This window comes from Emys orbicularis, chromosome 6 (genome assembly GCF_028017835.1).
Source record: "Emys orbicularis isolate rEmyOrb1 chromosome 6, rEmyOrb1.hap1, whole genome shotgun sequence".
Classification (NCBI taxonomy): domain Eukaryota; kingdom Metazoa; phylum Chordata; order Testudines; family Emydidae; genus Emys; species Emys orbicularis.
This window is the reverse complement of record NC_088688.1, coordinates 63684006-63708543: the sequence shown is the minus strand read 5'-3', so window position 1 is coordinate 63708543 and position 24538 is coordinate 63684006. Positions and strand designations below refer to the sequence as shown.

At 44.7% G+C, this 24538-nt stretch overlaps 1 protein-coding gene across 1 annotated transcript in view; it reads right to left on the bottom strand.

Annotated features, from left to right (window-relative positions):
• FAM174A (family with sequence similarity 174 member A) overlaps nt 1–24538 on the bottom strand; it is a 41257-nt gene that overhangs the window by 1457 nt on the left and 15262 nt on the right. The window contains exon 2 of the mRNA XM_065406768.1: nt 9902–10036. Coding sequence (XP_065262840.1) covers nt 9902–10036 — 135 coding nt within the window. The remainder of the gene's footprint in view (nt 1–9901; nt 10037–24538) is intronic.

The window sequence follows — 24538 nt, the reverse complement described above, 5'->3', positions numbered from 1 at the left end:
TCCCAGAGGCAGATGCTGAGAAATCGGGCGAGGAGGCTACGGCAGCGCGGTGAGGACCTGAAGTCTGAGAGTGGCACAGACCTGTCACAAAGCACGGGACCCCGCGCCGAGGACATCATGGTGGCAATGGGTCATGTTGATGTTGTGGAACGGCGATTCTGGGCCCGGGAAACAAGCACGGACTGGTGGGACCGCATAGTGCTGCAGGTCTGGGATGAATCACAGTGGCTGCGAAACTTTTGCATGCGGAAGGGGACTTTCCTGGAACTTTGTGAGTTGCTGTCCCCTGCCCTGAAGCGCAAGGACACCCGGATGCGAGCAGCCCTGAGTGTCCAGAAGCGAGTGGCCATAGGCCTCTGGAAGCTTGCAACGCCGGACAGCTACTGGTCAGTCGCGAACAACTTTGGCGTGGGCAAAGCTACCGTGGGGGTTGTTGTCATGCAAGTAGCCAACGCAATCGTTGAGCTACTGCTCTCAAAGGTAGTGTCCCTGGGAAACGTGGAGGTCATCATAGATGGCTTTGCCGCGATGGGATTCCCAAACTGCGGTGGGGCTATAGATGGAACTCACATCCCTATCCTGGGACCGGACCACCAGGCCAGCCAGTACATTAACAGAAAGGGCTACTTTTCAATGGTGCTGCAAGCACTGGTGGACCATAGGGGGACGTTTTACAAACATCAACGTCGGATGGCCGGGCAAGGTTCATGACGCTCGTGTTTTCAGGAACTCTGGTCTGTTTAGACGGCTGCAGGAAGGTATTTACTTCCCGGACCACAAGATAACTCTTGGGGATGTGGAGATGCCTATAGTCATCCTCGGGGACCCAGCCTACCCGCTAATGCCCTGGCTCATGAAGCCCTATACTGGCGCCCTGGACACTGAAAAAGAACTCTTCAACTACCGGCTGAGCAAGTGCAGAATGGTGGTGGAGTGTGCTTTTGGACGTCTCAAGGGGAGATGGAGAATCTTACTGACTCGCTGTGATCTCAGCGAAACCAATATCCCCATTGTTATTGCAGCTTGCTGTGTGCTCCACAATCTGTGTGAGAGCAAGGGGGAGACCTTTATGGCGGGGTGGGAGGTTGAGGCAAATAGCCTGGCTGCTGATTACGCCCAGCCAGACAGCCGTGCGATTAGAAGAGCCCAGCGGGACGCGCTGTGCATCCGAGAGGCTTTGAAAGCTAGGTTCCTGAGTGAGCAGGGTAACCTGTGACTATTAAGTTTGTTTACAGAGAAGCTGAACCTGCCCCCGTTTCTTTACCCAGTAAATGTTCACTATCCTCTCCAGTTACATACCCCGTTCACCCCGTTCCCCCCCTTCCAACACACGTTTAAAAATAAAATCACTTGAAATTTGTTAATGAACACCGTTTTCTTTATTACTGTTTTCGCGGGAAAGTGTTGAACCTGGGACGCAGACTGTGGTGGGGAGCGGGTGTAGTGTAGTGATGCAAAGGACGCTTGTAAACTCCAGGAATGACAGGCTCCGCAGTGGTGGCCTGGTTGTTTCAACGGAGCCTGCCACCCCTCCTGTTCGGGACTCTGTGTGTGGGAGCTATGTGACTTTGTGGCAGGGGGAGGACGGTTACAGATCCCCTGCTGCGTGGCTCTGTGATCCAGGATAAGGACCGCTGCATAAGATCTCTAACCGCCCTCCCCCGCCACAAAGTCACATAGCCCCCCCACACACAGAACATGAAAACCACCTCCCAGACTGACCAGGGTAACTAGTGACTGCAATGTGTGTGTGCCCTGCTGCTGAACCTGCCCCCGCCTCTGTACCCTGGTAAAGGTGACTGTCCTGTCCAATTACCAACCTCCTTCCCCCCCTTCAGACAGACTCTCCTCTAAAAGAACATGATGGAAACAGTAATTAACAGAAACGTATTTTTTATTAGCAACTACACATGAAACTGGGGGATGAAACTGGGACGGGGGCTTGGGTGAGGCGGGAAGGAAAGGACTTATCAAATTTTGGGGAATGAGAGCCTTCTGGTACTTGAGCAGTCTGCAGGGGTGGAGTGAGAGTTTTCATGGACTCTGCCGCCCCTCCTTCTTGGGACTTTGGGTGAGGGGGGGATGGGACTTGGTGGCGGGGGAGGGCGGTTAGAGATAGATTGCAGCGGAGCTCTGTCCTCCTGCCTCCGGTCCTGCAGAACATCCACAAGGCGCCGGAGCGTGTCCGTTTGCTCCCTCATTAGTCCAAGCAGCGTTTGAGTCGCCTGCTGGTCTTCCTGCCGCCACCTCTCCTCCCGTTCCATGTGTGATCGGTGCATTTGGGACAAGTTCTCCCTCCACTGGGTCTGCTGGGCTGCCTGGGCTCGGGAGCAGCCCATAAGTTCCGAGAACATGTCCTCCCGTGTCCTCTTCTTCCTACGCCTAATCTGCGCTAGCCTCTGGGAGTGTGATGCCAGGCTAGTTGGGAGACAGTCGCAGCTGTGGGATGGGAAAAAGGGAGTGAATTCCTCAGAAAGATAAATTTAGTTGTGAACAAAGAACATAGTCTTTCTCTGTGAACAAGACCATGCACAGCACCTATCACATGCGCACTCAGGACAAGGTCGAATTTTCGGCCTTCGCATTCAGTGCCTGGGGTCTTGCAGTGCAGATCAGAGAAGCGGGGCAGGACATCGGAATTTGTGTAGCAGGCCGACATGGTAAGCCGTAGACTTGTGGCTGCTTAAAACTTTTATAATAGCACTGGCCTCCTTTCACGTTCAAAGCAATGCTCCTAGCGTTGGCCAGTTCCTGCTGCCAGCAATCCGGCAAGCATGAACTCTGCCCCTGTCCCACCCCCTCGCGGCTGTCCCAGGGAAAGATCCCTGTATGCTGCCCCTCTCCCGCCTCCACCACGTGGCTGTAAACCGCCGGTTACAGTTCTGTAAAGGAACAGGCAAGCAGTCCCAATACTAACATTCCCCTACCTAATTCAAAGCAGGTCACCATGAGCGACATCACTCTGATGAGGATTTCAGAGACGGAGAAAGAAAGGATGCTTCAGGAAAGCATGCAAAGACCAGGGCCGTATGCCGCCATGCTCTGCAAGGCAATGATCCCGGAGTACTTGCTTGTCTCCTGGCGCGGAAACGTTTCGTACCACGGAGGACCCAATAAGGCCGCTCTCCCCAGGAACCTGATGCAAAGGCTTTCCAATTACCTCCAGGAGAGCTTCGTGGAGATGTCCCAGGAGGATTTCTGCTCTATCCCCGGACATATAGACCGGATTTTACTGTAGCTGCACTGGCAGGGACTAAACAGTAGAGCGCCTAGGGCAGAACAATCATGCTAAACCGGACATTGTTAGATTTTTTTTCAGTAGTTGCACTGCCAAGGACTGAAACGTTAAGCGTCTAGGGCAAACTAATCATGAAAAACCCATTGTTAATATTCCTGTTCTGTTAAAAATAAATGTTTACATGTTTAAAACACTTACTGACTGATCCTTCCCCTGATTCTGTGTCCGGGTTAACGCCTGGGGACGGTTGGTAGGGGATCTCTGTAAGGGTGATGAAGAGATCCTGGCTGTCGGGGAAATCAGCGTTGTAAGCGCTGTCGACTGCCTCGTCCTCCTCATCTCCTTCCTCATTTTCCCCGTCCGCTAACATGTCCAAGGAAGCGGCCGTCGACAATATCCCATCCTCAGAGTCCACGGTCAGTGGTGGGGTAGTGGTGGCGGCCGCACCTAGGATGGAATGCAGTGCCTCGTAGAAACGGGATGTCTGGGGCTGGGATCCGGAGCGTCCGTTTGCCTCTTTGGTCTTCTGGTAGCCTTGTCTCAGCTCCTTGATTTTCACGCGGCACTGCGTTGCATCCCGGCTGTATCCTCTCTCTGCCATGGTTTTAGAGATCTTCTCGTAGATCTTTGCATTCCGTCTTTTCGATCGCAGCTCGGAAAGCACGGACTCATCGCCCCACACAGCGATCAGATCCAAGACTTCCCGATCAGTCCATGCTGGGGCCCTCTTTCTATTCTGAGATTGCATGGCCATCTCTGCTGGAGAGCTCTGCATCGTTGCCAGTGCTGCTGAGCTCGCCACGATGTCCAAACAGGAAATGAGATTCAAACTGCCCAGACAGGAAAAGGAATTCAAATTTTCCCAGGGCTTTTCCTGTGTGGCTGGTCAGAGCATCCGAGCTCGGACTGCTGTCCAGAGCGTCAACAGAGTGGTGCACTGTGGGATAGCTCCCGGAGCTATTACCGTCGATTTCCATCCACACCTAGCCTAATTCGACATGGCCATGTCGAATTTAGCGCTACTCCCCTCGTTGGGGAGGAGTACAGAAGTCGAATTTAAGAGACCTCTATGTCGAACTAAATAGCTTCGTGGTGTGGACGGGTGCAGAGTTAATTCGATGTAACGGGTGCTAAATTCGACATAAACTCCTAGTGTAGACCAGGCCTAAGTAACAAAGACTTTTTTTTTGTTTTGGATTCACAACTTCAGCAGTAAACTTCATGGCTAGCTCACATCAGGAAGTTTCAGCTGCACAAAGCAGATGCTTGCTCTTGTAAATCTTGTTGATGAGGATACTCTGAGGGCTATATTCTAACCTCTGGGACTTTTGTAAGTAATATGAATGACAACAAGTATTCTCTAACACAAGTTGTCAGGTGTTTGTTTTACACTGTGTTCTGTTATTTTAGAGAACCAGTGTGGCAAGTCTTTCTGAAGGAGCAATTTACAGCTTTGTATTTTATATGTTCTGTAAAATAAGATAAAAACACCTATTTCTCCATGACATTTGTCTACAGCTATCAAAGTATCCCACAACTGATTGTTATCGGGAACATGGTTTCAGTTTTCAGTACTGCTGGCTGGCTACTTATATGTATGTCAAATTGCAGTTCCAAATCAACCTCAACTAACTCTACTGGCTCAATCATTTGTTTCAGGACACAGTTCCAAATTGCCCTCCTTGTTCATAAAGCCCTCAATGGACAAACTCCAGCCTACCTCACATACCTTTTCTTTAGTCCCCCTTCTACCTAGCACCAGCCTCCCCACAGTTATTTCACACAAACTTGACATAGTGCAAGCACCTAAACCTTTGTAGCTCCTCCCAGCTAGAAAAACCTGTAGGCAATCTTAGCCTCAGGAACACCATTTATTTTCAAAAAGTTATTCTTTCTTATTTCTCTTGTTCATGCCCATTTTTTTATTTTAAATTAGGCAACTACTTAACTCCAATTTGTTTTTGGATAGTTAACAGATGCTATACAAAATGAAATCATATGTCAGTCACTAGATTCTTGCAATACTGAAGTACACCCTACATACATTATAGCCAGAGAATTATCCTTAAATATGAAATTTTCTTGTGTGTTACAATTTTAATTTCACTGTAGCATGTGGCAATTTGTTTTTATCTAAACAATAAAAAAATAAATGAATCAGTCTGTAGAACAGAAAAGGGTTTATCCATTTAAAAAAAAAAAAGTTTTCCTGTACAATCGAGGTTGGAGTTGCAGCAGATCTCTATGATAAAGATTTTGTGCACATCAGCAGCACCAATGATTAAAAAAAACATTGGAAGTAAAATTACATCAGTAAGCCAGATGTTCAGATGCACCAGGTGCCTTCTGTACAGGCATCTGCAAGATTCTCCTCCCTCCCTAAATCAACTCTCTAGGCCTTTAAATCCTTACCTGTCATTCCTTTAAGAATAATACAGATCCTGATAATCATTAAAACATACTGTTTGAAAAGTGATGAGTTTCAAAAGATTTAATTAATTACACCAGTGCTTGCCACGAACCTACCAAAAGTCTAACCAGAGTCAACATGCTCCTAATCATGAAGATGCACTTTTTAAGTATCCTACACCCAGGTTTCAAATTTCTGCACTAACCCTCCAAACAATGCCACTGAGCAGCAATACTCAGTAAAATGCTGTGTGTAAATGGCAATGTTAATTTAGCAGCAACTATTTGAAATTTTACTCTATACAGATAACTCAAATGGTTTACCTGAACAAATGATGTAGGAAAACATTGCAAGACAAAAAAAAGGGGGGATGGGGGGGAGAAGGAAGGGGAGAAAGAGGGGTCCTAATAAGCTGCTGAATCAACCTCTTGCAAAGGTTGAGAGTTTCTCTACTAGGTTAAATAAATTGTGCAATATGAGAGAATGTAGCAAACCTCTGAGTAACGTAGATTTTCAAGATTAATCTTTTCTTATATTATTGACTGGATGACATTGGAAGACCCTGGAAGCCACTTGCCCTAGCTTTTCATCCTGAGATGGTGGCTCAAGGCACTTGAATAATGAATTAGGACTTTGTAGCTCTTTCCTTTGCAAGACACATAAAAGAACAAGTTCAGTTCTCTGCAACACTTTTACCTTAAATATGAATGTTTAGCAGGCTATTCTCTTTCGGAGATATTATTAATGCTATGTCTGTGTTGTGTACATAGTACAACTATGATTTTCTAAATTGGTTAACTGAAACTCTAGGTAAGTGATACTCAGACTGAGGCTCGTGAGCCGCAAGTGGCTCTTTAATGTGCTGAAAAAAAATGCAAAAGACACATGATATTAAAACAATCTGTGATTTAATTATTAACCAATTGGGATGTTTTTACTATGTTATTAACCAAGGATAGTTGATAAAATAATAATACTTGGTCAGTCATTGTGCTGTAAGAATAATATATAGACAGATATAGTAAATGAAACAATTCACACTACGGTGGCTCTTTTGGGTAAGGTTGAAAGCTAATTTGGCTCTTAGGTCTGAGTATCACTGCTCTATGTTAACTTAAGTTTGGTTAGGTTGTCCAGAGTTACTCTGTCTCAAATCACTATTCTTGTAGAACTCAGACTCTGCAACCTAGTAAGCTCTTGAGGTTTCAGCCTTGTGGAGTATAGCAACTCTACAGAACAGACAGTAAGCTGCAGTCTCCTCTTACAAAAATGGAAGCAAGCACCTGTGATTGCAAAACAGAGCATGAGCATGATATCACCACCTTGCTGGTATATAATACAGCAAGTAAAGGATGGGTCAAAAATCCCTTAATCCATGTAAGAATAAGAGTATTTAAAAAAAAAAAAAAAAGACTGAATAAAGACTGAAGACAGACAAAACTGAAAAGAAATTTTGCTTTGGGCTCTGCAAGGACATCATTAGTAACACAGATTTTTAAAAATGCTTTTCTATCTAGGTTCTGATACTGTTCCAATCACTGTGGCACCTAAAGCACTTCAGACTGTGAAGTATATAACTGATTTCTAAGTGTCTAACAGTTTCCATTGCATTGCTAGTATGGTGCTATAATCATTGTTTTACCATGGAGAAGTCACATTTTGTTAAATTTTCTTATAAAAATGCCACCTCAAAGTAGTGGTGTGAATTTTACAATGAATAGTCTCTTTGTATCAAACAACTGCATCAAGGGACAATTCTTACTTTCAGATTCATGATATGGATGGTTCCCATAACCACCACTATTTTCTTTAGTTTTCTTAGATTCAGAACAAAATAGCTGGTTCTATTTTGTGGTTGAAGCATCTTATTAAAATCTTCAGCAGCAAGATATGTTCCCCATTGTGTTACTTATTTACATTAATAGCTGCCAGAATATATAGCTGTATAAGCAGATAAATTAAATGTGGGTAACAGCTGTCATTCTAAAGACAACAAAACGTTTTTCAAATGAGCAATTTTAATTATTTATTTTATGAATTTAATAGTTTATTATCTCTGAACTGTTGGAAGGAAGGTTCCAGCTTCTAGCCACTGCCCTGGCAACCTAAGTTCCAGAGGTATATTTTGAAGGGGAACAAATATGATTTACAGTACTGAACATCTCATTAAAACTGACTAGATATTTAGTACAATCCCATTCAGATTTAATCAACTGTCAAATCTGTCCCTTTGGTTTTTGCACTGTACAGCAATATATTTAGCTCTCAGGCTGCTAAGGACGCCCATATACATCCTTTACATCACACCTTTTTGGCTGGCAAAATGGAGAAATGAAGGCAGCCTTGATTTTCCAACACACTTGTGTCAGCAGTTCTCTTCTCCGTTTCCTCCTCATTTATTCTGTCAAGGGAGAAAGATACACTGCTCTACTGCAGATACTGCAATCTGCTTTGCACTTAGATTTAGGTACTTCATGACAGGTTGCATAGCTAAGAGGATCTGTGGCAATTTAACTGTTTTTAATGAAGATGCTTTGCTGAAGACCACCGAATTATAGGATGTGAGCAATCTCAGAAATGTCTAAGTCTAGAATGAAATGACAGGAATACTATGCAAAATTAGATACAGTAGTATTAAATTGATTAGCTCTCATATGAATGGAATAATATACTAAATATAAACATACTGGTTTAGAAGACTTACGGTCTAAGTGTTAACATTGGGCAATTTGATCCATAAAGATAGAAAAATATATGGAACAGTCATAAAAATAGAGGCCTTTCTAAATTCTAAGCACCAAAATAAAAAAAAAAAAACAAATATTGAATAGTTACAATGACTTTGAAACCAACCTAATAACTACCAAAAAGACAAGAAAAGTAAAGGTTTTAAAAAAATAGGGCACAGAAGATGGTTTCTCTTAGTGCACAGTAAGCTTCAAGCTATGGATTTGATTTTTGGCATATTTGTAGAACGTGAATTAAGTTTAGACAATGACCTACAAAGGTAGAAAGTGTGATAGTGAGAACATTTGATACATACACTGCAGTGTCAAAATCTAATATAATCTGCAAAAGATTTCTAAGAGGAAAAAAATTAGACAGTCATGCCAAAACAAAGAAAAATATATACAGGAAATAGATGTGTATCTGTACTTTTGTTTTCCAAAGGTAATTCCTGCATGTGACAGATTGGAGTGGTCTACAGCATTACGTTCGACAAACATTACTCTGCCTCACCACTATGTGATAGACAAGGTGGGTGAGAGACAAGGTAATATCTTTTTATTGGACCTACTTCTGTTGGTGGGAGAGAAGTTTTTGAGCTTACACAGTTCTTTTTTATATGTTGAGCTTAGTATTTTAAGCTGTCCTGCACCAGCTACACATTTCTTTTAGATCAGATACTCTACTTCTCGGCATATAAGATAACATTTAATCTCTTCATGAAGCAGAACTTGAAAGCATTTCAGATTCCTCCTTGCTTTACACAAGACTCATTTACAGGAGTACAAAGTAACTTTACAGCCGCAGATGCCAAGAATGGGTATTTGTATCTAAGCGCAGCTTAGACTCCTTGTACACTTGAAAAAATTTAAATCATGCCACCTCGTTGGCATTTATTGGAAAGCCTATTAAAGTACCTTCCCTATCTCTAGCTACAAGAGAGAAAATAAAATCTTCACATAACCCCAAGCACTGGATTTAGGCACAGAATTGCGAACCACACATTTTTTCTACGTAGAAGTGAGGAAGATTGTTGCCTTTGGGTGTATGTGCCACTAAGTTAGATTTTTAATAATTATGCCAGTTTCCCCTGCTATCTACCCCAGTGAAGTCTGAATTAGAAGCAGTTAGGTTCCTATATGTAGATTGAAGTGCCTGTGTTTAGCATCTCCAACTCACATTGAAGCCAAGATTGTGGATGTACACAACTTCTGAAAACTAAGCCACTTTAAAGAGTCCCTAAATTTAGGCTCACATTTATTGCATTTACGTGGCCCACCAGACTTTCAGATTTTCAGAATATAAACGGAGAGTCCAGATAAAGTAACCACATGTAAAAGCCACTGACCCCATGTAAAATTGTAATTTGTCCCTTTGTCGAATAAGCGTGATGCTCCGGGCCTAACTACTTCATCTGAAAATTAGTACGTACAATGCGTGCTGTGCTTTTGAACATGTAGTGAAGTTGCTTGACCATCATCATTCCTCCACTCCTATAAAAGTACATTGAACTTCTAAACACTAACCTTCGAGGATGATTGGCATCAAACAATGTTGTATCATCATCATCATCATCTTGTTCTAATGGCGTCAACTCCATATTTTCTATGTTGGTGTCCAAAACTCCATACCTTCGGGTCTTTTTGTTTCTTTTTCTGAGGCTGAAATAGAATGTTTTTAAAGTTTTAATCTTTAAAATTGCTGAAACAGAAAGTTATAACTGAGATTACTATATTAAAGAGCAACAAGGAGTCCGGTGGCACCTTAAAGACTAACAGATTTATTTGGGCATAAGCTTTCATAGGTAAAAAAACTTCACTTCTTCAGATGCATTGTATTAAAGAGAACAGTTTTAGTTCCTTAAATTATAGATCTGTATATAAATTCTTCATATTTGCATGTTATTTAATATATGCTAATCATTTAAAATATTTTCTTTATCTCAATGGAGTAAAAGTGAAATATCAAAGAGTAACATTCCCCTGAGAGCCAAGTTCTCAAAACAGGAAGTATAAAATGGCACAAAAATATGTATAAAATTGTGCACCTACATTTTTGTGAATAATTACTGTAACAGTGGATCAAAGATAGGTAGTCGCAGACCCACATGTTTTTTGAGGCACCTACCTAGCTATGTGCAAATGCCATCCATGATTTGTAGTAATTTCAGGGCAGGTCTACACTATGGCAGGGATTGATGCTCTAAAATCAATCCACTGGCGGTCGATTTAGTGGGTCTAATAAAGACCCGCCAAATCGACTGCAGATCGCTTTCCAGTCAACCCCTGTACTCCACCTCCAATGAGAAGAGTAAGATAAGTCAACAGGAGATTTTCTCCCATCGACCCCCCCGCGGTGTAGACCCCATGGTAACTCAACCTATGGTATGTCGACTCCAGCTACACGTATTATTCACGTAGCTGGAGTTGCGTAGCGTAGGTCAACTTACGCGGTTGTGTAGACATAGCCATACATACAAATGTAGGTATGCAATTAAGTATGGACCTCTGGTTCTGAAAACTCTCTCTAAACTGGTAATAATGGTAAAAGTGGAAAATCCTGTTAATCTTTACGTCACATGCTGTACACTTCTATGCTGATGCACAACGCAGAGACAAGGTGTCTGACAAAAAAAAGGGTCTAATGAAATCGTATCTTTAAAAAAAAATGCAAAATGAGCAGAACTGTGGATGCTGTAGTGTTTTCACTCACTATCTGCAACTAGACTAGTAGGAAAGATTTAAAATTTTTATTAAAGTTAATGTTTAAAATTAAATATACACAAGTTAAGAGGGAAGGTACTGTACATCTGGGGTCCGTCTTGAGTTATGAGGGATTACATATCACATAACCAGCATAGACCCAGATTGGGGAGCGGGGTTTTTTAAAGTGTCAGTGGATAAGTGGGCTCGGGTATGCCACCCATGGAATGTATAAAAAGTCCAAGTCAGTATCAGTGTTGCGAATAAGTACATGGGTGGGGTGCATCCTTTGGCTCATCAGGGAAGGAAGAGGGTTATTTCCCTGGTTGGTGTTCTTGAGTACTCAACGTAGTATTGATGGTGTCCCGTGATGTGTTCCGTATAGATGTCTCTGGACCACCTGATGGTGCCGGACACCATGAGCTGTCTCATGAGCCGGGCGTAGTGTCGCCCGACTCCACATGCTCTCAGTACCGGCTCGTTGTAGGGGTCCCACGAGCCCGGCATGTATCTGGACTACTACAACTCTTATTAGGCAACTATTTGTTACTGAGCCAAACTATCACTATTACTAAGCTAAATGCCAGACAAAAGCACGTAGCTGAACACCTGCAAAGTATAGCAATCTATTCTTTATGGCAGTATTTCCCAAACTGCTGGAAGGGGCGCGGGCCGAGGAACGTACTGGCCGCTGCTTCCAGCAGCTCCCATTGGCCTGGAGCAGTGAACCGCGGCCAGTGGGAGCCGCGATTGGCCGAACCTGCGGATGGGGCAGGTAAACAAACCAGCCCAGCCCGCCAGGGGCTTTCCCTACACAAGCGGCGTCCCAAGTTTGGGAAACACTGCTTTATAGAAATAAGGACTCATGATCAGATACTTTATATCAATGGCATCATTCAGATTATTCCACAGTTTGCATTACAAGTCCCTTTTTCTAGGAGTTTAGCACATTAGGGTAAACATACATTTCAGACTGAAACTTTAAACATGTAATAAAACAAATAAACTGTTCAGTCAAAGTTCATGTTGAGGGATGGCAAGATGACAAGACTGTCCATGAAGACTACTGGTCCCATATCCAGGAAACAGGATCCTACCTTTGAACACCAACACCTGCTACTTGGCTATTTGTTCTTTTTGTTTGTCTGTCATACTCAGCCCTACATCTCTGTTTTAAAGGAGGACTTTCTGTATTTAGGAGGAACAACAACAGGCAGCAAGGCTGATGGAGTACACATTTTGAGGCACTCGCACACATGGGAAAAAGGAATTAAGTCAGTTATATTGAAATAAAGTCAAGAAATTGACAAGACTTATGCCTATCATCACGTCAAAATAGTTTGTGTTTTGATCCTTCTCTCACATTACCTATTTAGGCTGTGGTCCTGCAAAAATTTACATGTGCTTAATTTTATGCACATGAATAGGCTCATTTAACTTAGCGGGGGGACCACTCATCTACCTACGTGAAGTTCCCCCCTGCACAAGTCTTTGCAGGATCGGGACCTTCAACAGTGAGCTCTTTGGAGCATGGTACACATCTCTACTGTTCTGTGAGATGCTGGATTCATAAATAATAATGCTGTAAAAGAACTGCAATTTTTGATGACTTTTTCTATTTTTAACTCCAATAATGACTTCCTTTTTTTTTAAAAAAACTATTATTTGATAGGCATTTAGTCCTCATTCTTACATATTGTCCCCCTTTCCAAAAAGTGCCAAGTAAATTGGTAGAAACAGAGTTATAGAACACCAGGATCAACATGTGATCAAACAGAGATAAAGAAAATTGTGCCTCTCAAATCCATTATTAGTATCTGTACTGCAGTAGCACCTATAAGCCCCAGGACACACACAAACCGTTCTTCTGAAGGGTTTACAAATTAGTCTACTGGAATTTTTTGAGAAGGTCAATAAAACAATGGATAAAGGAGAAGTGGTTGATACAATTTATTTGTGGTTTTAAAATGCCTCCAACAAAGTTCCTTCTAAAAATCTATTAGGGAAACTAACTATTCATGGGTAGAGCCCTCTGTAGATACAAATTTTTATCCACAGATATAAATTGGATATCCGCGGAGCTGCAGGGCTCTACCGGGAACCTTAGTGGCAAAAGCAGCAGCATGTTGGGCCACTACTCACAGGAGCCAGAGCCTCGCGTGGGCAGCTACTCCAGTGTGGCTGTACCGTCCTGCCCACTGGGGCGGGCACCAAATTCATTGGCAGCTGTCCCTGGTTGCACTACTGTATGCAAGCAGCTCACACACTTCCGGACAAGAGTCCCTTCCATGCAGTGGTGTGTGTCTCCTTTCCAGGGGTGTGCAAGCCGCTTGAATGGTGAATGGTCATTATTAGGAGATGAAATTCAGTCTTACTAAACACTAGGTAATACATACTGGAAGGAAAAAAAATTAAGTACTCATGCACATTGTTGGGTTGCAAGTTAACTGTGATCACTCAGGGGGGAAAAAACCAGGATAAAATCCTGGCTTCACTGAAGTCCACAACAAAACACTCACTGATTTAATGGGGTCAAGATTTTACCTCTGGACATTACTGTGGATAGTGCAATATGCACCACTGGTCAAATAAGTAAGCAAGAGGATAAAATTATAAAAGAACGGGATAGAAAAATGATACTAAAAATGTTATACTATCATATAAGTAAATGGACCTCATCTTTAATACCATGATTAGCTCTGATCACCCTGCCTCAAAGTAGATATAACACAAGTAGAAGGGGACCAAATATTAGTGACAAAGGATTAGATATATGGAAAGACTGACATACGAGACACTGAAAACACCGGGACCGTTAAGTTTAGGGAGGAGCTAAAAGAGAGAACATGGCAAAAGTATATAACAATGAATGGCATACAGAAGGTAAGTTGGGAGTTTCTATTTACCCTTTTCAAATACAAGTTAGCATCCAATGTAAAGACATTTAAAACTGAAAAGGTTGTTTGTTTTTTTTAAAAAGAAACAATGTATATTCAGCCTGTGGAAGTCACCATCCCAAGACACTGAGGCCAACATAGAGTACAAAAAAGGATTAGACTTCACATGGGTGACAACAACTTCTATAGTTACATGAGGGATTTTTTTTTTTTTTTTTTTTTTAGAAAACACCACACACAACTACTGAAAGAACAATATGTCAATATCACATATTAAAGAGTTTAGGCTATGAGCCTAGTACTGTTTTGCTAGGAGAGACATACCTTGTTCAAACAATTAGACAGCTTGGCCAAGAGTCTTACACCCTCTTTCACCCCTGTCCACTAAGTCAAGAGGCTGCAGGAGCATAAATGGGCTCTGAAAAATCCTGATCCAACTGGAGAGAATTCACTTGGGGTAGAAACTGAAGACAGCATGTTGGTGGCAGGGCTGCAGCACTGGGACTGAGTAGCACTGCTGCCCGTACCATGAGCAACCGGAAACAGGTTGATATAGCTTAGGCAGCCTGTCAAGAATGTACAAGTTACATGAGGGCTGTTTTGCTCACATAGCAATCCTGAACTGGGTGGGCACAAAGGTGGCTTGAGGCCCCCTTAGAGCTTGGCTACACTTGCAAGTTAGAGCGCATTAAAGCAGCCCCGGGAGCCCTAACTCCTGAGGTGTCCACACTGGCAAGGCATGTAGAGCGCCTGGACTCTGCAGCTAGAGCGCTCCTAGTAATCCACCTCCACGAGAAGCATAAAGCTTGCTGCACCCCGGCTGAAATGCCTGGGTGTTAGTGTGGACGACGTGTTGCATTACCATGCTGTGGTTGGCCTTCGGAAACATCCCATAATCCCCTGACGTCAAGTGGCCACTCTTCTCATTGTTTTGAAATCGGCTGCAGGCATGCGGATATCCCCTTTCAAAGCTCTGTTTCTGACAGCCGGCATGCTTATCTGCTCCGGGACAAAGCAAACCATTAGTATGGAATGCTGCTGTTGTGAGTGTGGGGGAGGGGAGCATAAGGGGGAGTCTGCTGCTGTCTGAACTTACAAGACAGCATGCTGACATGCTCTCAGCCCCCCAAAACACACTGTCTCTCCCCCCACATACACACAACACACTCCCTGTCTCACCCCCTCACCCCCATTTGAAAAGCACCTTGCAGCCACTTGCACACTGGGATAGCTACCACAATGCACTGCTCTTTGTGGCGTTGCAAGAGCTGCTAATGTGGCCACTTCAGTGCACTTGCAGCTGACAGTGTAAACAAACGGCAGTGTTTTCCCTTCTGCAGTCGCGGAAGGCTGGTTTAACTCCCAGCGCTCTACATCTGCAAGTGTAGCCAAGCCCTAAATCCCATTCTCTCTGGACTGCAAGTTCTATGCTGCAGTTAAAACTAGCAGCACAGAATCTCTCACCTCTTGGATTCATTCAAATTATCCATTTTTCCACTAAGGTAAAAATGAGTAACATTCCTAACAGCTAGATATTTATTACTACTCATCAATACATGTAAGCTCCATTGTCAAAGTAAATAAAATCACTAAAGCCAGTGTGTTAAAATGTTTTAAGAGGAGGGTGAAAGTACTTTATACATCAGTGTATGAATCATATTTCACATAACTTCTTGGTAAAAGGAGAGGGATACCTTGCTGTGATTGAGAAAAGCTGAACAGGTCTTTACAATTAACTTCAACTAGTAATTTTTCCAGGACTGGATACCTTCTGATCACAGGTTTAACCAAATAGCTTAGATGAGTACAATTAATGTGCCTGATTTTTCAAGTGCATATACCGAATACTTTTACAAACAAACACACACCTAAAATCGGGAGGTCAAGAAATTCAAAATTAAGACAGCACCTAGCCCTCCCCCAAAAAGCACACAAAGAATATGAACTTTGTCCTTTTATCCCTGGCACTCTGTGCTCTCTCACTATAAGACAAGTAAGTTCCTGACAATTATTACAGCTAGATAACATGTTAAGTGCCAAAAACCAGGCTAGTTTAGCCAGAAACCTTGCTGCTAGAGGCCTCAAATCCCATACACATCATGAAAAGTAATCAGAGTCATACAGAGAACTAGAAGTAGATTCCACTACCCCAGGTCTCTGCTTTTCCTCATTCCCATCAGAGGAGAAGTCATCCACAAGATAATGGATTCAAGAGGATAGTGTTTTTTTGTTATTTTATTTTTTTAATGTAAGATTCTAGCTTAGAGCGACATTTAGGGGAAGGACATTTGAGGGAAGTTATCACTTTTCTTGTGGCTACCTGGTATAACATTGTAAAGTCTGCCTCTTCAGTTATTGGCCAGAAGCTTCATAGAGCCCCAGAGTCTTACCTAAAATCATGCTAGAACCCCACAGCTCTGCAGGAAAAAGTCGTATGAAAAGTTTATCTAAGAAAGAGAATCAGAGGTACCTCTAAATAGAGAGCAGGAAACTTTAGTATATGCAACTCTGGACTTCTGAGACGGCTCCTCTTCTGGACAGGATTTATAAATCTGTTATCCCCTTTACGGCATTAGAAGAGGATGCTAAAGCCAGGAGACAGGGCTAAGCAGACCTCAGATCCTTAGAAATTAAAGGAAGGATTAGTTCAAGTGAACATTGTTCTGGAGGAGGGGAATGGATCTAAGTAGTTTTCATATAAACGCTTCTCAAATGGTTGGGAGTGAATGAATGACTGAAAACTGACTCTGCACTCTAGAACAACCCCTATGGAAGAACACTGGGTACATATATGTTTAAACTACAGGATCAAAGCCCATCAGAACTCGAGTGGGCTTTCTGAGCAGCCTTCGCCCAGCCTGATGGATCCATCTGTGACCCCTATTGTTCCTTGCTGAAATCAGCTCCATTTATCTGGTTTTAGAGAATAATTACTTCTTTTTAAAAACTGAATTAAGTGGCTCTAAATAGTCTCAGAACTAGGACCTTCTGCCATTTACCCCTTCTTCCCTGGATAAACACAGAAATCCAATAAATGTACTTGTTAACAGGGCTAGGACAAAGACAGGTTTCATTAGTGTTGATAAGTAAGGCCCTAATAAATTCATGGCCGTGAAAAATGCATCTCCCTTGTGAAATCTGGTCTTGTGTACTTTTACCTTATACTATACAGATTTCACAGGGGAGACCAGTGTTTCTCAAACTGGGGGTCGCAACCCAAATGGGGGGTCATGAGGTTATTGTAGGGGGATCGTACTGCAACCCTTACTTCTGCGCTGCCTACAGAGCTGGGCGTCCAGAGAGTAGCAGCTGCTGGCTAGGCACCCAGCACCCCTCCAGCAGCAGCGCACAAGTAAGTGTGGTAATACCATATTATGCCATCCTTACTTGTGCACTGCTGCTGGAGGTGGCACTGCCTTCAGAGCTGGGCTCCCAGCCAGCAGCCACCACTTTCTGGCCACCCAGCTCTGAAGGCAGCACCACCGCCAGCAGCAGTGCACACGTAAGGGTGGAAATACTGCGACCCATGTATTTTTCGTTATATACCCAACACAGAATAACACATACCGCCCCACTTCATTAATTTTCATTTTAAGACAATCATTTTAGATAATCTGGAGAGCTGCTTATTAAGATGATTTATAGGATTCAGCATGCAAATCCCAGCTTGAGACACTTATGACAGTTCTCATCAAACTAGCATGCTAAAAATAGTAGTGTAGCCACAGTAGCACATCCAAGGTAGTCAGGCAGTGGGCAGCAGTGTGAGGGGCTAACCAGTACATACCCAGTGGGTACATATTCAGGTGCCCAGCCTGAGCTGTTGCCCATGCTATTGCATCTGCACAACTATTATTAGCATGCTTGCTTGATGAAGCTAGCACAAGTTGCGTCTCCTTGAGCTGGGAATCACACCTCAGCTTCAAGTGCAGACATTCCCACAGGCTGAAGATATTTGATAGCTATAGATTAAGATGACATAGATTCACCACATGTGTCTTCTAACGTGAAACTCTTAACAGAATTTGATCAATAAATCTTTAGATATGCTCCTTACAAGTAGTAAGATGACTTGTGGGAGATATTGTAGTTAAGTAACTGCATCATTTAAATGTTTGGTGATCATCCATAAGGGAGAACAGCAGTTTAACTGTCTTGTAAAATAACTCAGTGTAAAGCAACTTATATGCAATACAGTTTAATGTTCCGACAGAACACACTACAAAATATCAACTACAGCTAATTTGAATTCTTCACTAACGCATATTTTTAACTAAATTGAATAGTTCACTATGCAGAAAAAAATTCAATTTACCTCAAAAAAGTTGTCATCTTAATTAAAAAACCCTATTCTATAAAATAAAAGTTATTCCTTGAAAGTGAGCAGAATCTCTCTTCCATGAAGGGCATTCATGAGGTGCAGGTTTTATACCCTTGAGAGAAATTTAATAATCACCCTTCAAAAGAGATTTTAAATAGTTTCCTAGAAATTTCATTTTAAATTAAGTCCATGATAAGCAGTTTAATGCTGACATACATTTTGCATGCTATGTTCGGTTTTACTCAGTATGCCAAATTAAGTACTGCACACTGAAAACATAAGAATCAAAAGCTCTATTCATTTCATTTGCTACGATTTTATTTCCTCACCAACTTTAGAAAACCTATTTTAAGCACTAGGAGAGTTTTTATTTCTCTCACAAATAGGACCAAAAGAATCAGTAATTTTTCCTCTTCACCAGTAAACTAACCACAAAAGCTTGCCCATTATTGGTTGTCCTATGGCACCTCATTTGTATGGGGGTTTTTTGGCTGATTACTTTGATGACTGATATCAGGGTTAACAACTAGGGAGCAGACGGATTTGTTGCATGGTAGACGATATTAGAAGGGGCCTAATATGAGAACTAGTTCTCATAAGGAAATAATAATAAAAAAAATTAAGGGCCACAGCAGCTTTAAAGCCTTGTATTTATTAAATTACCTTGATACGAGATGATTAATTTTTATTATTGCTTGAAATGGTTACTGCAAATGCTGACTGAAAAGTAGTTTAGTTTTCGGGCAAGTGCAAGGCTAGTCACCCTAACTAACGAGGTTTCAGTGTAAAATGCTGGCAAGACTAGTAATACTGCCCTATTTATTTGTGTCAAGTAAGCAAACATCGGTCTCTTCACCACTATTGAGTGGGATTTTCTTTTTTTAAATAAAAAACAGACACTTTAAAATTTGGCTAAGGCCTGGTCTACACTAGGAGTTTATGTCGAATTTAGCACCGTTACATCGGATTAACTCTGCACCCGTCCACACCACGAAGCTATTTAGTTCGACATAGAGGTCTCTTAAATTCGACTTCTGTACTCCTCCCCAACGAGGGGAGTAGCGCTAAATTCGACATGGCCATGTCAAATTAGGCTAGGTGTGGATGGAAATCGACGGTAATAGCTCCGGGAGCTATCCCACAGTGCACCACTCTGTTGACGCTCTGGACAGCAGTCCGAGCTCGGATGCTCTGACCAGCCACACAGGAAAAGCCCCGGGAAAATTTGAATTCCTTTTCCTGTCTAGGCAGTTTGAATCTCATTTCCTGTTTGGACATCGTGGCGAGCTCAGCAGCACTGGCAACGATGCAGAGCTCTCCAGCAGAGATGGCCGTGCAATCTCAGAATAGAAAGAGGGCCCTAGCATGGACTGATCGGGAAGTCTTGGATCTCATCGCTGTGTGGGGCGATGAGTCCGTGCTTTCCGAGCTGCGCTCCAAAAGACGGAACGCAAAGATCTATGAGAAGATCTCTAAAGCCATGGCAGAGAGAGGATACAGCCGGGATGCAACGCAGTGCCGCGTGAAAATCAAGGAGCTGAGACAAGGCTACCAGAAGACCAAAGAGGCAAACGGACGCTCCGGATCCCAGCCCCAGACATCCCGTTTCTACGAGGCACTGCATTCCATCCTTGGTGCGGCCGCCACCACTACCCCACCACTGACCGTGGACTCTGAGGATGGGATATTGTCCACGGCCGGTTCCTCGGACATGTTAGCGGACGGGGAAGATGAGGAAGGAGATGAGGAGGACGAGGCAGTCGACAGCTGATTTCCCCGACAGCCAGGAGCTCTTCATCACCCTTACAGAGATCCCCTACCAACCGTCCCCAGGCGTTAACCAGGACACAGAATCAGGGGAAGGATCAGTCAGTAAGTGTTTTAAACATGTAAACATTTATTTTTAACAGAACAGGAATATTAACAATATTAACAATGGGTTTTTCATGATTAGTTTGCCCTAGGCGCTTAACGTTTCTGTCCTTGGCAGTGCAACTACTGAAAAAAATCTAACAATGTCCGATTTAGCATGATTGTTTTGCCCTAGGCGCTCTACTGTGTAGTCCCTGCCAGTGCAGCTACAGTAAAATCCGGTCTATATGTCCGGGGATAGAGCAGAAATCCTCCTGGGACATCTCCACGACGCTCTCCTGGAGGTAACTGGAAAGCCTTTGCATCAGGTTCCTTGGGAGAGCGGCCTTATTGGGTCCTCCGTGGTAGGAAACGTTTCCGCGCCAGGAGACAATCAAGTACTCGGGTATCATTGCCTTGCAGAGCATGGCGGCATACGGCCCTGGTCTTTGCAGGCTTTCCCGAAGCATCCGTTCTTTCTCCATCTCTGAAATCCTCATCAGAGTGATGTTGCTCATGGTGACCTGCTTTGAATTAGGTAGGGGAATGTTAGTATTGGGACTGCTTGCCTGTTCCTTTACAGAACTGTAACCGGCGGTTTAGAGCCACGCGGTGGAGGCGGGAGAGGAGCAGCATACAGGGATCTTTCCCTGGGACAGCCGCGAGGGGGTGGGACGGGGCAGAGTTCATGCTTGCCGGATTGCTGGCAGCAGGGACTGGCATTGCTTTGAACGTGAAAGGAGGCCAGTGCTATTATAAAAGTTTTAAGCAGCCACAAGTCTACGGCTTACCATGTCAGCCTATTACCCAAATTCCACTGTCCTGTCCCGCTTGTCTGATCTGCACTGCAAGACCCCAGGCACTGAATGCGAAGGCCAAAAATTCAACCTTGTCCTGAGTGCGCATGTGATAGGTGCTGTGCATGGTCTTGTTCACAGAGAAAGACTATGTTCTTTGTTCACCCAAAAATTTATCTTTCTGAGGAATTCACTCCCTTTTTCCCATCCCACAGCTGCGACTGTCTCCCGAACTACCCTGGCATCACACTCCCAGAGGCTAGCGCAGATTAGGCGTAGGAAGAAGAGGACACGGGAGGACATGTTCTCGGAACTTATGGGCTGCTCCCGAGCCCAGGCAGCCCAGCAGACCCAGTGGAGGGAGAACTTGTCCCAAATGCACCGATCACACATGGAACGAGAGGAGAGGTGGCGGCAGGAAGACCAGCAGGCGACTCAAACGCTGCTTGGACTAATGAGGGAGCAAACAGACACGTTCCGGCGCCTTGTGGATGTTCTGCAGGACCGGAGGCAGGAGGACAGAGCCCCGCTGCAGTCTCTCTCTAACCGCCCTCCCCCGCCACAAAGTCCCATACCCCCCTCACCCAAAGTCCCAAGAAGGAGGGGCGGCAGAGTCCGTGAAAACTCTCACGCCACCCCTGCAGACTGCTCAAGTACCAGAAGGCTCTCATTCCCCAAAATTTGATAAGTCCTTTCCTTCCCGCCTCACCCAAGCCCCCGTCCCAGTTTCATCCCCCAGTTTCATGTGTAGTTGCTAATAAAAAATACGTTTCTGTTAATTACTGTTTCCATCATGTTCTTTTAGAGGAGAGTCTGTTTGAAGGGGGTGGAAGGGGGTTGGTAATTGGACAGGACAGTCACCTTTACCAGGGTACAGAGGCGGGGGCAGGTTCAGCAGCAGGGCACACACACATTGCATTCACTAGTTACCCTGGTCAGTCTGGGAGGTGGTTTTCATGTTCTGTGTGTGTGTGGGGGGGGGCTATGTGACTTTGTGGCGGGGGAGGGCGGTTAGGGATCTTATGCAGCGGTCCTTATCCTGGATCACAGAGCCACGCAGCAGGGGATCTGTAACCGTCCTCCCACTGCCACAAAGTCACATAGCCCCCACACACAGAGTCCCGAACAGGAGGGGTGGCAGGCTCCGTTGAAACAACCAGTCCACCACTGCGGAGCCTGTCATTCCTGGAGTTTACAAGCGTCCTTTGCATCACTACACTACAACCGCTCCCCACCACAGTCTGCGTCCCAGGTTCAACACTTTCCCGCGAAAACAGTAATAAAGAAAACGGTGTTCATTAACAAATTTCAAGTGATTTTAATTTTAAACGTGTGTTGGAAGTAGGGTGACCAGACAGCAAATGTGAAAAATCGGGACAGTGGGTGGGGGGTAATAGCAGCCTATATAAGAAAAAGACCCAAAAATCGGGACTGTCCCTATAAAATCAGGACATCTGGTCACCCTAGTTGGAAGGGGGTGAACGGGGTATGTAACTGGAGAGGATAGTGAACATTAACTGGGTAAAGAAATGGGGGCAGGTTCAGCTTCTCTGTAAACAAACTTAATAGTCACAAGTTACCCTGCTCACTCAGGAACCTAGCTTTCAAAGCCTCCCGGATGCACAGCGCGTCCCGCTGGGCTCTTCTAATCGCACGGCTGTCTGGCTGGGCGTAATCAGCAGCCAGGCTATTTGCCTCAACCTCCCACCCCGCCATAAAGGTCTCCCCCTTGCTCTCACACAGATTGTGGAGCACACAGCAAGCTGCAATAACAATGGGGATACTGGTTTCGCTGAGATCACAGCGAGTCAGTAAGGTTCTCCATCTCCCCTTGAGACGTCCAAAAGCACACTTCACCACCATTCTGCACTTGCTCAGCCGGTAGTTGAAGAGTTCTTTTTCAGTGTCCAGGGCGCCTGTATAGGGCTTCATGAGCCAGGGCATTAGCGGGTAGGCTGGGTCCCCGAGGATGACTATAGGCATCTCCACATCCCCAAGAGTTATTTTGTGGTCCGGGAAGTAAATACCTTCCTGCAGCCGTCTAAACAGACCAGAGTTCCTGAAAACACGAGCGTCATGAACCTTGCCCGGCCATCCGACGTTGATGTTGGTAAAACGTCCCCTATGGTCCACCAGTGCTTGCAGCACCATTGAAAAGTAGCCCTTTTGGTTAATGTACTGGCTGGCCTGGTGATCCGGTCCCAGGATAGGGATGTGAGTTCCATCTTTAGCCCCAACGCAGTTTGGGAATCCCATCGCGGCGAAGCCATCTATGATGACCTCCACGTTTCCCAGGGACACTACCTTTGAGAGCAGTAGCTCAACGATTGCGTTGGCTACTTGCATGACAACAACCCCCACGGTAGATTTGCCCACGCCAAAGTGGTTCGCGACTGACCGGTAGCTGTCCGGCGTTGCAAGCTTCCAGAGGGCTATGGCCACTCGCTTCTGGACACTCAGGGCTGCTCGCATGCGGGTGTCCTTGAGCTTCAGGGCAGGGGACAGCAACTCACAAAGTTCCAGGAAAGTCCCCTTCCGCATGCAAAAGTTTCGCAGCCACTGTGATTCATCCCAGACCTGCAGCACTATGCGGTCCCACCAGTCCGTGCTTGTTTCCCGGGCCCAGAATCGCCGTTCCACAACATCAACATGACCCATTGCCACCATGATGTCCTCGGCGCGGGGTCCTGTGCTTTGTGACAGGTCTGTGCCACTCTCAGACTTCAGGTCCTCACCGCGCTGCCGTAGCCTCCTCGCCCGATTTCTCAGCATCTGCCTCTGGGAAAGGTGGATGATAAGGTGCGAGGTGTTGATAACGGCCATAACTGCAGCGATGGTCGCAGCGGGCTCCATGCTCGCAGTGCTGTGGTGTCCGCGCTGTCACTGACCAGAAAAGTGCGCGAACTGATTTCCCGCCGGCGCTTTCAGGGAGGGAGGGCGGGAGTGACTGTTGGATGACGACAGTTACCCAAAACCACCCTCGACACATTTTTTTCCCCAGAAGGCATTGGGGGCTTGACCCAGAATTCCAATGGGCAGCGGGGACTGCGGGAACTGTGGGATAGCTGCCCACAGTGCACCGCTTCCAATGTCGACGCTTTCCCCGTTAGTATGGACTCACAAAGTCGAATTACTGTCCTTAGTGTGGACACACACGTTCGACTCTGTAATATCGATTCCACATATTCGATTTAAGTAAAATCGAACTACTCTCGTAGTGTAGACATACCCTGAGAATGTGTAGATATTGCACCTTCCATAGCTTATCCCTGAATTAAGGGTTTACCACGCCTCTCTTCAGGGAAGCTTATTAAAAGTGGCAAATAAACTTGGTAAGCCTGAGGAGGCCACTTTCTAAGGGCATGGCTACACTTGCAGATGTAGAGTGCTTTGAGTTAAACCAGCCTTCGTAGAGCACAGTAGGGAAAGCGCTGCAATCTGTCCACACTGACAGCTGCAAGCGCACTGGCATGGCCACATTAGCTTGGGTTACCATATTGCAGTCCTGGAAAAAGAGGACACTCCAAGGGACCCCGCCCCCTCCCCAACTCCGCCCCTTCCTGCCCCAACTCTGCCCCCTCCCCTGAACGCTCCG